The 13,594-nt window shown below is 44.2% G+C and overlaps 1 protein-coding gene across 1 annotated transcript in view; it reads left to right on the forward strand.

Annotated features, from left to right (window-relative positions):
* The window catches only part of DCC (DCC netrin 1 receptor), a 554,206-nt gene that overhangs the window by 522,684 nt on the left and 17,928 nt on the right, over nt 1-13,594 (forward strand). The window contains exons 25-27 of the mRNA XM_056325745.1: nt 79-195; nt 4,002-4,166; nt 12,258-12,470. Of these exons, the coding sequence (XP_056181720.1) occupies nt 79-195; nt 4,002-4,166; nt 12,258-12,470 (495 nt within the window). The remainder of the gene's footprint in view (nt 1-78; nt 196-4,001; nt 4,167-12,257; nt 12,471-13,594) is intronic.

A 13,594-nucleotide genomic window follows, 5' to 3' on the forward strand; every position in this document is an offset into this window, starting at 1 on the left:
CTTTCTGCTAGATGCAGGGCGAAGAGAAGCATGTGTTTACAGTGTTTTCAGCTGCTCTGTTGCGTTGTTTTTCTCTAGGTCCTGAGACAGAAGACGTCGGAAGCAGCATGTCCACGTTGGAGCGCTCCCTCGCTGCCCGCAGAGCCACCCGTGCCAAGCTCATGATCCCCATGGATTCACAACCAACCAACCCTCGTGAGTACTGGGACCTTCCCCCGGCCCCCTTCTGCACCCCCCAAGCCACCCTCGCCCACCTGAAGATCTCCTACAGTCTTTCCAATACGATCTAGAAAAGCGAAACAGCATTAACAAGGTTTGGTTCATTGGGAAAATAAATAAATAAAAAGGCTGGATGCTCACCTGGTTTTCTCAACGCATCAGTGGGAAAACTATGGAGGGAATTCAGAAATGATACTTACGTTAGACTCAGCCCAGGCTAAGCCTGAAGAGTCTTTTTTGTATTTTTATCAGGTGGATAGTGATGGATAAATCTCTCTGTCTCCCTACTCTAAAACTGTAAAAACAGGGGTAAGAGTTCAAACTGCTAGAGCAGAAGGTTTTGCAACACACAGGTGTAAACTGATATTCTTATTAATATCAATCATTATAATCAGCTGGACATTATTGCAGTTTCTGCTCTGTTTTATTTTGTCTGTTGTAGTTGTCCACACCGCTTTAGGCTTTTTTAATCTGGAGCAGCTCTTTTTATAAAGCCAAGGAAATGAGGATATTTTGAATAGGTCTTAAATTTCAGTGATCGCAAAGTGTTTATCGTTGAACAAGTTTCACAGATGAAGCGGATCTTTTTCAAACGAGCAAAGTACACAAGGAAAGCATTAGATAGGTTCTCCCATACTGCAAAACTTATTTAAATTTCTAAAGTTATTTCACATCGAAGCAAAGGACGGGGGTAAGTGACAGCCTGCGGGCACCAGAGGAGGGTTTGGCATTGATGTAGTTCCTGGTGAAGGATGAAGCTTTGGTTCCCCGCTCCTCCTTCGAGCATCCCTGCCATCTGTCTTGTGGTAGCTCCCAGCTGTTAGCTAGACCCTTTGGCCTCACAAGATGGATTTGATCAAAAATCTATAGGAATTGGTGCATCCGTCTAAATAGCCCGAGTTAAGAAAAATGAAGGTGTGCTGACAGAAATCCATTCTATCACAAAACGTCTTGCTAGCTCGGCTGGTTAAATGTAAATGCCCGTTTGTAGGTTTGTGGAAGGGCAGATCACAAATGATATATCTGGGCGGGGCGGTGGGCGAAATACTAGAAGGAACGGATTGAAGGAGAGGAGAGGGAATAACCTCCTGTGGCTTTGTTCAGTAAATTACTTCGTAAGACCTAACATTGGTTCCCTAGATTTCTCTTCATTGTGGGTGCGATTTGGGTCATGCTGCTTAGCCCCAGCACCCAGCCCTTGCAAGGATAAAGCACCAGTGCCCAGGGAGAGACTGAATTCCCGTTCTTCATGCCTTGGGCTGGTGCTGTCACCACATTTCAGCCTACCCCCTCCTTATGATCTGAAAGAAAGACCTCTGGGTTGTTGAGAAAGCTCTTGTACCACCTTCCCGTGACCTCGAACACATTCCCATCTTGTAACCACACCAATCTCACACAAAATTGGGCAATTTGCCCCTTTTTCAAGTGGGATTCTGCCTGGGCTGGCTTGGGTTGAAGGAGGGTAGCAGTCCAAGAAAATGGGTAGGCTTGGAACGGTGTGAGCAAAATCAGGACCAACTCAATTGTAGTTAGGATGGGTCAGTAGCAGGGTTAGTTAAGTAAAAGTCAGTTCAACATGATTCTAAAATTTTGTAGATCAAAATGCTCTTCAACATAATAAGGTTTCTTTCTAGTCAAATGATGCATTTTGAGGAATTATGTCCCTTTTTCTGTTTATTTATATTTTAAACACCATCCATCTAATCTACAGTGACAGCATATTCTGATCGTTTGCAAATAATTAAACTCAGATTTATTAAAGTCTTCTTTGTGCAGGCTGAGTTATGCTGAATATGCTTTTTTTTTACCCAGAAGATAAAATTGAGGCTTTGTGTCAGATTAGGTGCTTTAATTAATTTCTCTCCGTTTGCCTGATACTGCAAGAAATTGTCAGCAGCGAGCGATTAAATAGATCGAAGAAGCAACATTATAATTCTGAAGTAAAAAACACATAGCATTAATTGTTAAATACCAGATCTGGAAGTATTCATGCTCATCTCAATCAGCAGGATTTGTGGGCTTGGAGAACAAACCACACCAGAAGGCGCCTTGGCTTTTGAGGGAAATAAAAACACATCGGCTCAGTTGCTCTGGCAGCCTCTGGGGTGCTTGAATACAATTCAGACTGTCCTAGTTTATCATTTCTGTAAGCTGTTCCTGGGTGATGTTGGGTTTTTGGGGTTTTTTGGGGGGGGTTTTGTTGGTTTGTTTTTTGGGTGTTTTTTTTTTTTTTTACGTGATACAGTACATTTTAAATGTAGACCAGTGCTTAGGGAGCTCTGTGATTTGGTCAGGGAATTTCTGTTTTCGGTGTCTTGGTGTATCAATATTAAGTGCAAATTCAATTGCTGACAGGCTATGACAGAACAGATTTGTTGTCATATCTGCTTGAAATTGCAAAGATTTATTGAAAATGTTTGATGTTCGCTTTTCTCTGGCTTCTCTACAATAGGGGGCTGCAATGAATAGTAATCCAGTCTTACTTTAAAAATGAACGTGCTAGGTACCTACACCCTAAAAAGAAATGAAAGAATGGACTTTGAAAAACAAGTTGTTCTTTAATAGGATTCAATAAAGGAGGGATATTTTTCACCGTAGCAGTAATGTTATAAATATTGTCAATAAAACTGTCTTATACAGACAAAACGAAATGTCTGAATAGTAGAAATTCTCTTCTCAGGGTGGATGAATTGAACCCAGACAACTCTGAAGCTCAAAGTACCCAGGTTAGCATTTCTTCATGAGTTTTCTTCACCTCCACGCTTGCCCCTTACCTCTGGCAGCGCAGCTGAAAGCTGAGGGCTTAAAAATCCCCTCGTAAAGCCTTGGTACCGCCGTGGCTGCTTGTGTGACCTTGGGCAGGTAGCCCGGTTTGCCACTCTGTGTAATGATTGTAGTAGGAGCTAGATAGAATTAATTGTACCGATCACCTTAAAGTTTACAGCATTGTTTATAATCCATGTGTGAAAGGCGCTAGGTAAGCCCAAACCTTATCATCGACGAGCCGAAAATCTCTGCATCTTGTGTTGCTGGGCAAAACTTGCATGAGAGTTTCCAAGTTTTTCCTAAAAGCTATGGAGAAATGTATGGTTTGTATAGCATTATGATCACTGGCTCTTCCAGCACTGATTGTTGAAAAAAAAGGAGGTAGCTTAGGAGAAAGCTGGAATTCATCACACTGTGATCCCAGTTTTCAAATCCAAGACTTCCGCTTAAACGCAGCTCAGGAACTCAACTTTGCCGGTTTGCTGGGACCTCTCACCACGGTTCCTCACAGGCTTGGACATTCCTGAGCAGGGAATGATGCCCAGCCAGCCTCATCTGCTGGGTAGACATGGGGGTCCCGTGCCATTGGGAACGTGCAGGAGTGCTGAGGACACTGGTGTGAAGGATGGCAGGGTTGCAGGAGGCTGCGCACCTCCAGAGGTGCATCATCAGCTGAAGGCGGCGTCAGGAATGCGCGTAGACCACTAAAATAAGCTTTTAAATTGCCCAATTCGTTCCTTCTCCCTCATTTGTCAAGGGACAGAAAGCACCCCCCAAAACGTCGCTGGAACACATACAAAAAGCCATTTAATTTTACTGGTAAGTGAGAGGCGTATTTCTGGATACCGAGGTGGCTCCTGTGGGCAGCGGCTTGTTTTGCACTGGCTGTTTGGGTCCTTCACTTTGGAAACGTGGTTGGTTGTGGTTCATTCCTGGTTCTAAGGCTTTTTTTATTTTTTTATTTTTTAAAATTTCCTGAAAGCGCTCATTTAATCTCTCTCCTTCTTTCCTTTTAGCTGTGGTCAGTGCCATTCCAGTGCCAACGCTAGAAAGTGCCCAGTACCCCGGGATCCTGCCGTCCCCGACCTGCGGATACCCGCACCCGCAGTTCACCCTGCGGCCGGTGCCGTTCCCGACCCTCTCTGTGGACAGGACCTTTGGAGCGGGAAGAAGTCAGTACAGTGCTTTTCTTCTGTATTTTGCTGTTAAAGGGCTTGGGAAGAGGTTGCTTTCCATCATTGGGATGTATAAGCTCTTGCCAATCCAATCGTGCTGCCGTGCTTTTTGGGAACCAGGATAAATCCAGGCTGGATTTCTCTTCTCAAGCAGCAGCTCCAGTTGCAATTTCCAATCTGTACAGAACACCTTAAAAGCTAAAAGTCGCAGCATCTCTAATCCAATCCTCTCTTTTCTGCGGGTCTGTCAGTCATTGCACTGTACTTTAATTTCCTTTGCTTTATTCATAAGGATATGCCCAGAAAAACGCAGGCTTTGAGAGCTCTTCTTCATCCCAAGGCAGAATCTCGTATCATCACTCATTAAAATCATCCACGATAGCACTTACACGACCTCTCCACACAGTGTCTTCCCAGCTTTAGCTGCCCTCACTGCTAGAAGCATCATCTTTAACATCTAACTTGCTGAAATTGAAGCTGATTGTTTCTTGGTTCGATTATAGCAGGCTATATATATATATATATATATATATATGCATTTATTTATTTTATATATATATATGTATGTATGTATGTATGTATAGCGTGGTTTATTTTCTTCCTTTTGCAGCTCCTTTTATACACAAGAATGCTGTTATCCCATCTCTGCATCACTCGTCTTTTCTCCAGGGTGAGCTCCACATACCTCTTAGCTCCTCTGCAGTAATAGATGTATGGTTTGCATGTTCCCATAACTCCTCTTTACCTTACGCTGCGGGAAGCGTGTGCCCATCCTCACCCTCACAACTTGGGCGTAAGCCCCTGCTGCACCATCTGTGCTTTGTTCAAGCCTAACGAGCCTACTCTGGCATATTAATTACAGTTGGAGGGTTCATATTTTCTTACAGTTCTCCCTTAACTCCACTGCATGTCAAGGCTGAATTATTGACAGATTATAGGAAATCTGTTACACATCTTTTTTTCATGTCACCAAGACTCAGCGCTGCTGGTCCACGGGGAGCTCGTCTTGAAATGACTGATTTTTCCTCCTCTTGGATTGGTGCTTTCAGTCAGTTCAGACAGATCCTTGGGGACCGGTGATTGAAATCCAGTGGTGGGACTGTAGGTAAAAGGTGTGTTCAGGTGTCCACTAGGACACCTGGACACTAGGACACTAGGATCACCCTAATGCCATTCCCCCTCCCTTCAGAATGGTCCCTTCAAAGCTAGAAGGCAGTTTCCTCTGGAGAGCCTTGCCGGCATCATCAGGTTTTGATCTGCTGCTTAAATTAATACCCCACCCACCACAAATGCAATGCATGGTAACAAAGTCTGTTTTTTGCTTGACGTACAGTAGATGTTGGGGAATTAAAAAAAAATAAAATACTACCTTGTGTCTGAGCACGGCGATGGAAAAAAAAAAAAAATTGAATTATTTGCTCGGCCATCATCACCTCGACCTGTTCATAAAGGACCTGAGCATCTTCAGTTCCAAAATCTGGCAGTGCCCGTGAGGGGGGTTTCCCCAGGGATGCAGGCAGCTCAGCTGGGAAGGAGCGGTGGCTGGGACACAGTTGCTGAGGGATATGTTAGGCACAGCCCCCAGAATCCCACACCCGTGGTGCATTCAGCTTCTGCCTGAACCAGTCACTAGTTTTACGCAGGTGGTAGTTGGGAGATGAGATTTTCAAAACAAGGAATGCCTTTGAAATCCTGTTGGATCCTGCTGCTGGGGGAAGGTCTGTATAGAGATATATGGGCTTGCCCAAGCCCTTCGAGTGCAGCATGCTTGAGAGCTGAGCAGGAGATTGCTGATGCCCAGAATTTTTCTGCAAAAAGCTTGACTACAAACCAGCTTTTAATTATTCAGAAGACCTGATGGGCCTTGAAAAAGCTCCAGCAGTGAAGATTCCAGATAATTTGGGCAACTTCCCATTAAATAATTCAAAAGCAGTGGATGTAGCCTTGTTTGGATAGCAGCTATTTCCCATTATTGAGGTCTGAGTAATCAAGACCGCATAGTATTTTGAAAATTAGCTCAGCCCCTTATCAACGTGTCGCAACGACCTGTTAGAGCCGGCGCAGTTGTGCTCTCTGGCAAAGGCTTCCAAAGCTCCCAGGTGATATGAAATGCCTCCGAAGGAAATGCTCTCTTCCTTCGCTGTACCTTCCATGTTCACTGCCGTGGCACGGACAAGGATGCAGCAATAGTGTTTGTTCTCAAGTGACACTTGACACTGTCAGAACCAGCCAAGCAGTTCACTAGGTTTATTTTGTAATATTGTTCATTACTTTTCAGTCCAAGGCGGGATGAAGAGGTGTAAAAATCTATTTCTAATACACTGCCTGACGGTTTCCTGGGCACGGGGGCTGGTGCTGGTGACCTCCCTCCCTCTGGAAGAGTGGACAATCTGCAATGCATCCAACCAAAAAGCCGCTGCTTCCTTTGGGGCTCACCTCCCGCTGCCTCACAGCCCACCTCACTGCAGCAGAGAATGGGGATAGATCCACGAAATCACTCTTCATGCTTGGAATTTGTTTATTTTTCGGCTCTTTTCTTAATACGATCCTGCAGTTGAGAGTAACTAGCAGTTAAAGAGACTATAGAGACAACGCCTAAAGCTTTTTTCTCTGCGCATGTTTTACCCCTGAGTGAAAAATTCACTTGATACTTGACCAATTGCAGCTGCAGCTGAAAAAGAGCTGCCCAGCAATAATTCCTCTGTGATGGAGCCTACCTGCGGTACTGCATGACTGAGCACTTATTGATCAAGATGTAGCAATCCCTGAATAAATCATATGCCGTGCCGTTAGCGAGGGTGTTGCTCAGCATCCTGCCATACAGACAATGCTTGAACACCTTCTTCTGTTTCTGAAGGCCTTATTCACTGACCCAAAGATTTGAGTGCTGCAGCTTATCTTTAGGACAAATGTTCTATACATAAGAATAAAAAAGATGGAGAGTCAGGCCCCATCTGACTTGAATAATAAGCTGTCTCACCTGTTTGATTACTGCTGATGACACTACCAGCCACACAATACAATTGCTAAATATCAGTTTTTTCCAGACAGAAAAGATCTCTGAACCATAATAAAGTGACTGTTGTCACTTTGTTGTTGTCACTCTGGTCAGCAGTCCTTCCCACGGCTTGCCTTCTCCAGAGCTCCGTCACACCCACTGCTTGCAGCGTTATCAAGACAGGTAGGAGAAGATGGTGACATGCCTAGTTTGCCATGTGTTACGGAAGGAAAAACCTGCTCTGTTTTTCCCTGCTGCCACAACTAGTGGAGATGCTGAGCCAGCGTGGTCTCCAGTAGGGAAAGAAGAGAGGTGGGGGAAACCGTGTCCCTCTTGGGAGGTGCTGAGGTGGGCCCATCCCTATCCTGCCCCATCCCACCCACACGCTGGTCAGCATTAACAGACTACATTGTGGTCCCATCCTGATCACACTTTTACAGGAGGCAGAGGGCTTCTCTTCAGGCTAACCCTAAACGCTACAAGTGGTCTAAGAGCACCATTTACAGAGGGAGCCATTCATCAGCGTAGCGCCCTGAGATGTACATCTGAGATGAGCTTGGAGATGTTCAGAAAATATGGTGTTTGGTTGTTGGTGGTTTTGGTTTTTTTTCAAAAAATAGAGATACATTATTTGCTAGTATTAAAAAGCAAGATTGAAAATTGTGTAAACCAGAACAATGAAACAGCAATGATATTAATAGCTTGAGATATAGCCATAGAAAAAATATTATGGAGTGGATGTAACTTTTCGTACAATTAGCTGTTCAAGTGAGATGCGCTAACGCAAATATTTCCTGAGTACATTTCCTCTTGGAGCTGGCTTTCTGGCGGCAAGCAGTCAGCTCTGCGGTGAGCTCATCCAGCTGGGAAGCCTAAGTCCCTTCTAGCACAGAAGCTGCGTTCTGGACTCAGTGGAAACGGTCATTTTATTCAAGAGTTGGGTTTGGGTTCAGCAGGGGTTGGTTTAACCACATACGACTTAAAAACGGTTCTGCCATCTTCTCATGATTTGGCTTTGGAGTAGCAATTTTTTTAGTGTTCCTCAAAACTGCTCTTTGGGATGTACCTAGAATTGCACCAGAGTAGTAGCCTGACAATTAAACCTGTTAAAAAAAAATATTGCTGCTTGGGCTGCGGTAACATCCAAAGATCCCAGCGGGAATAAGCCATCAGCAGGACACAGCTGTATAGTCTTGGTCGTCTGATATTTACAACCTGCGTAAGTTCAAAAATACACAGAAAGTCATTAGCAGATATGGAGTAAAGTTCAGTCATTTTAAGTCCCCATCTACCATCACATACTTTGAGTTCTTATTACCTTTTCTTTTCAATCCGTATTGATTTTTTCATTACCTCAGACTGTGGCAGAGCCAACAGCTACAAATCCAAGTGGGAGTATTTCCAGTGTTACCTCTTAATAGCAGCTACACAATGTAAAAATATGTTCAGAGACCTAAATTCATTAAAATGGTTAACAACATCATCACAAACAGCAATTAGGCGAAAGCAAAGATCAAAAGACTCTGTATCAGATATTTATTCTTCTGCTCGGTGAGCAGTGTCCACGGCTATTGGTGTTCAAAGCAAGCTTATTCCTGATGTTTCTCACGTATAAAATGAATGCAAATAGGATTTTATCCAAGGTTTCTCCAAAGTAACGAGACCCTAATTGGTTTTACTGGGCTTTAGAACCGATCTTCATGTGTAGCATAGTATTTGCCTTACTCTGGCATGGAATTCAAGAGCAAAAGATTGCAATGGGAATGCAGCATGGTGCATTAATCCGCTCCGTCTTAAAGGTCAATTGGGAGTCTACCTTCTGTCAAAAAAATAGGGTAATAATTGGATCTGTGGAAATAATCAGAGTTCTTGGGTGCTTCTGTTGTGCTGTATGAAGGCAAATAATCTGGCTGCTAGGCAGGGGATTGATGTGGGTGATGTAGACAGCAGTAGCAATGTGCTCATCTTCATCCATCCTTCAAATGAACAATCCATCCTCTCTTCCTGCAGGGACTTGAGAGAATTGCAGATTGATGGTTCTCATTATGTTTGCAAGCATGCACATCTTATTTTAGAAAAAAGTCTTCTCAAGCATGAAGCACCTTCATTAGACCACTTACCTTCAATATTTAAATCCCAACTCTAGCTTCTGATTTTAATAGAGTCATCACACCTTTCTCTTCAGTAATAGCTGGAGGCTAACCTGAAATCTTTTATGTAATAACGGTTATGTAGGTCTCCAGGTTTTACAACTAAATCTTTGAGATAAAACATACCCATACAGTAAAGCCGTAATTTAATAGCCTTTTAATGCAGAGGCCATTATGCTGATGCTAGCTGATAAAGCTTTGTTATCCGAGAGCACCACTGCAGAAAATACCAAGGAGGTATTTGATGGCCAGCAGCAGTGGAGTGTCTGGCTTGCTTGTTTCTCCAAAGAGGTCAAGAGCCTCCCAAAAGAACTGTCCTTAAGGACACAATGAAAAGCGTTGGGCTGGGGAGGAAGTTCAGGCTTTGACAAACATGCTGAAAGACATTTTGAGGCTAAGGGTGTCGGTAAAAGCTTTTATTCTTACTTTGAGCGAAGCCCTGGCCAAGGATTTGCGCTAGAAAGCATTGCAGCCTCAGGTGCGTCCCTCGGTGAGACTCACCTGTTGGTTTGCATCTTCCTTGACTAGGACGGGGGCGAAGTAGCAACACGCTGGGATGCCTTCTGGAATGTGTGGGTGGCAAGGAAGGGTGGGATGGGCTCAGCTCTCACTCCTGCTCTACCCTGCTACAAACAGCCTCAGTGTCGCTGCCTTCCTTGAGGAGAATTTTAGTCCAAGGAGAGGAAGAGAGAGGGGTCTGCTGGGCAAGGAAGGCAACGGAAGAGCAGGGCCAGGGCAATGTAAAGAGCCTTGAAGGTGAAAACAAGGAAAATGAGCTGCAGATGAACAAACTTTTACGAACCGTGGATGATTTTGACCTTGGTCTGATCCTGTAGTTGGGTTCCTATCCGCGGTGTTGCATTTTGTCAGTGTGATATTGCCATAGGAACAAGCAATGGGGCTGTGGAAATGAGGAGAAATCCTCATTTCCATTTTTCAAAACTGTTTTGCCACTTAGTAGGTTGTAATTACTTACATACTTTGACATTAATTATTATAAAATGCCTTGAGATTTGACTTGGCTCTGTAATTGCATGTTACTTGCACAATGAGTTCTGGTTGTTGCAGCAGGCTTTGAAAGAAACCAGGTCCTCTGGAGCATTTTGGATCCCAGTATAATAACTAATTCTGATAGCTGTGTGTCAGGAAAATGGTTTTCTTCAGCAGAAGGTTGAGTTTTTCCTAGATACCCGTTCCCTGCCATAAGCTGCATGATTAACTGTCATGCTGGGAAGCCATCCCGACTGGCACAGATACCCCAGGGATGCTGGACCAGCACCAACATGCTCAGATGAAGTTCCTGTTGTGATGGGGCTCTTTGCTATCCAGTTGGCTTCTTCCTTCCATGGTTCTGCTTGCAAATAACGTCAGCGGGCATTCGCACCAAGAGGAGAACTTTCTCCCAGTGCTGCTGCTCGGGGCCGTGGGGCAGGAGCTGGGAGAGGGGCCAGGAGGTGCCCCAGCGGGTCCCTGCTCCGGGGAAGGCTCAGCAGCAGGTGCCGTGCAGGATTTGGAGATCAAGGATGGTGTTTCCAGCTGGGTTGGCTCTTCCCTGGTGCACGGGGAAATGCCATCCACAAAGCACTGCAGCAGAGTTATGCTTATCAATCCTCCTTGTAATTAATTCTTAACTAGTTTGGCTTGTTGGGGTAGGCATAGTGGTCAGGAAGAGATTTTAAAGATTTGTTTATCCCCATTTCCATTCCCTTACAAGAACTAAATAATCTGGTTTCTTTGGGATTCTTATTTCCATCTTTTTAGACAGAAATATTTGTTATTTATTTTCAGTTTCTTTTTAAATGAAAATTTTATTTTCTTAAGCTTCTTAAAGTCTGAATGACGTGGTACAGTGTTGTGTAAACAGCAGCAGTGAGTTTCTCTCCACGACCAGGAGTCAGCGTTAGGTCACCAGCGATGCCTTCAGGGCGGGGGGGAGTGCGCAGTCTGCCTCTTGCTGGCGTCTTCTGTCCTTCCTCCTATGCAGCATCTTCTCCACTCGACACACTCCATAGAAGATATTCTGATTGTAGGCTACAGGACAAGGCTGTTTTGCATCTAACAGGTTTCAGGAGGTCTCAGTTCACAACTCACCTTTTCTTGCCGTTGTGGTACTGGTGATGCCAGCACTGTGGACCGTACACATCCTGAAAACTCCGACAGTGCCGTAATGATGATGCAGATTATACGTTTGGGTACCACACGTGTTTCCAGAGGGTTGTAGGAATAACGGGCTTTGCTCTTTGTCTCAACCTTTGTTTTCATTAATCCTTCAGCTGCCTGCTTGTGTTTCCTGGCGTGGGAAGTCCACAACAGAGGTTGATCTTGAAAGCTTCTTTTAAGAAATACAGCAGAACATAGCGAGGTCGTCTTTTATATGAGGTTGACATGGAACATTTAAATCTCTGAGGAACTGGCTTTGAATATAGGCTAATAAAGCAGCAACCCACTGCTTTGGCACACTAACCATTACCGCTGTCTCCAGGAAAAAACAATATTGGTGATAGGTTATGTGGAGATTAATTAAGTCCTTTCTTTGTCTCCAGCTTTTGCCCACTGTGACTAGAACAGTACCGTCATGCTGGACACACTGAGTTTCAATAGCCATAGCTTGTTTCAATCTCCACGTGATGTATTTATGTCTTTATGGGCTTTTAATATCTAAAAGCACATAAAGAGGAAAGACAGAAGGAGCTAAAAAATATTGTGGGTTTTGTTTTGTTGGGTTTTTTTAAGGAAGTTGTTTTGCACTTCAAATGGTTTTTAATTCGGCTGCCAGCGACTTTTGATGGGACTGTTCACACATCTCCTGCACCTTCTTGGAGGGTGGAGGCAAATGCTGGCCCTTCTGTTGAAAATGACCATACAAATATGAAGTGGGACATTAAAACTATATCCATAATAGTCTTTTTTTTCCCCCCCCCGCCCCGGCTCCGGATGGTTCTCTTGCAGCTGTTAACGAAGGCCCAGCACCGCAGCAGCCACCTTTGCTGCCGCAGACACAGCCTGAGCACTCCAACAGCGAGGATGCCCCAAGCAGAACCATCCCCACCGCCTGCGTCCGCCCTACGCACCCTCTGCGCAGCTTTGCCAACCCCTTGCTACCTCCACCCATGAGTGCAATAGAACCGAAAGTCCCTTACACGCCGCTTCTGTCTCAAACAGGTAAGAGTGACGGGAGGAAGGGCTGCGGTACCACAGCGCGAGGCTGTTCTGTGCCTTGAAGCCAGATCTGCGAGTGCTGACAGAATGGAAAGTGGATATGTACATTTATATGATAATAATCCAGTATTTCATTCTGACAAAATGGAATAAAAATTCAGGACAAGGCAATAGCTTGAAATCAGAGGTAACAAGTAAGTGATAAAAATGAATTAAATGAGATGCCAAATTAATCACTTGGTCTTGTTTCCAGTCTCCTGTTATGCTACAGTAACTTGAACCAGTGCCAAACGCTTGACTCTTGTTTCAAGGCTTTGCCTTTTTGATAATGAAAGGACTATTTATGTATGCTGGAAGAGAACTGACTGCAATCCACTCCAGTGTGCAAGCTACTTAAAAATTAAATAGCAAGCGTGCAAGGAACAGAAAGGAAATTATTCTATATTTAAAATAAATTAAAAAAAAAAAAAAAAGGCTTTAGACCGGTGCCACTGTTGAATGAAGCTGCAGGCTGGTGTCAAGGCTGGATGAAATGGCTGCACGTGGCTGTAGGGGGACATTGGTCCATGGGTGGGGGGAACGGTGCCTTTCCAGCTGGTTTCTAGGTCTGTTTCCAGAGCAGCATCACTTCTGGAGAGCTGTTTTAAAAATTCCCCCTTGGCTCGAATGAGAACATTTGGGCGATGTATCTGGTATCTGCTTTGTTTGTGAAGTGGACCCAGTGCTAGAAGTGTTCTTCACATGAACTAGTATTGTTTGAGTAGCACTGTTTGTCTTGGTGACCCTAGCTACTAGACCTATTAAGGGGAAAAAAAAAAAAAAAAAAAAAAAAAAAAAGGAGGGTTTGCAGACTGGTATCTTGTTTTAACTGTTTGCCTCTACTCCTTTAGCTTGGATAATCTCCAGTTTGGCTCAGACAAACTGGAGATTTCAGCTTCACTCTTCTATTCTAATGCAGCTTTGCAAGTGTAGCTTTCTTGCCATACAGCATATGTTAGGTCGATGTTAGCAACAAGCAAGCTACCAAAACATCTCTGCATTTTTACTGGAAGCACCTGCTATCCATCAGCAAGTAATCCAGTTTCTGACAGCAGACAGAAGTAGATAAATCCTTATTTATTGGAGAA

Source organism: Falco biarmicus, chromosome Z (genome assembly GCF_023638135.1).
Source record: "Falco biarmicus isolate bFalBia1 chromosome Z, bFalBia1.pri, whole genome shotgun sequence".
Taxonomy (NCBI): Eukaryota; Metazoa; Chordata; class Aves; order Falconiformes; family Falconidae; genus Falco; species Falco biarmicus.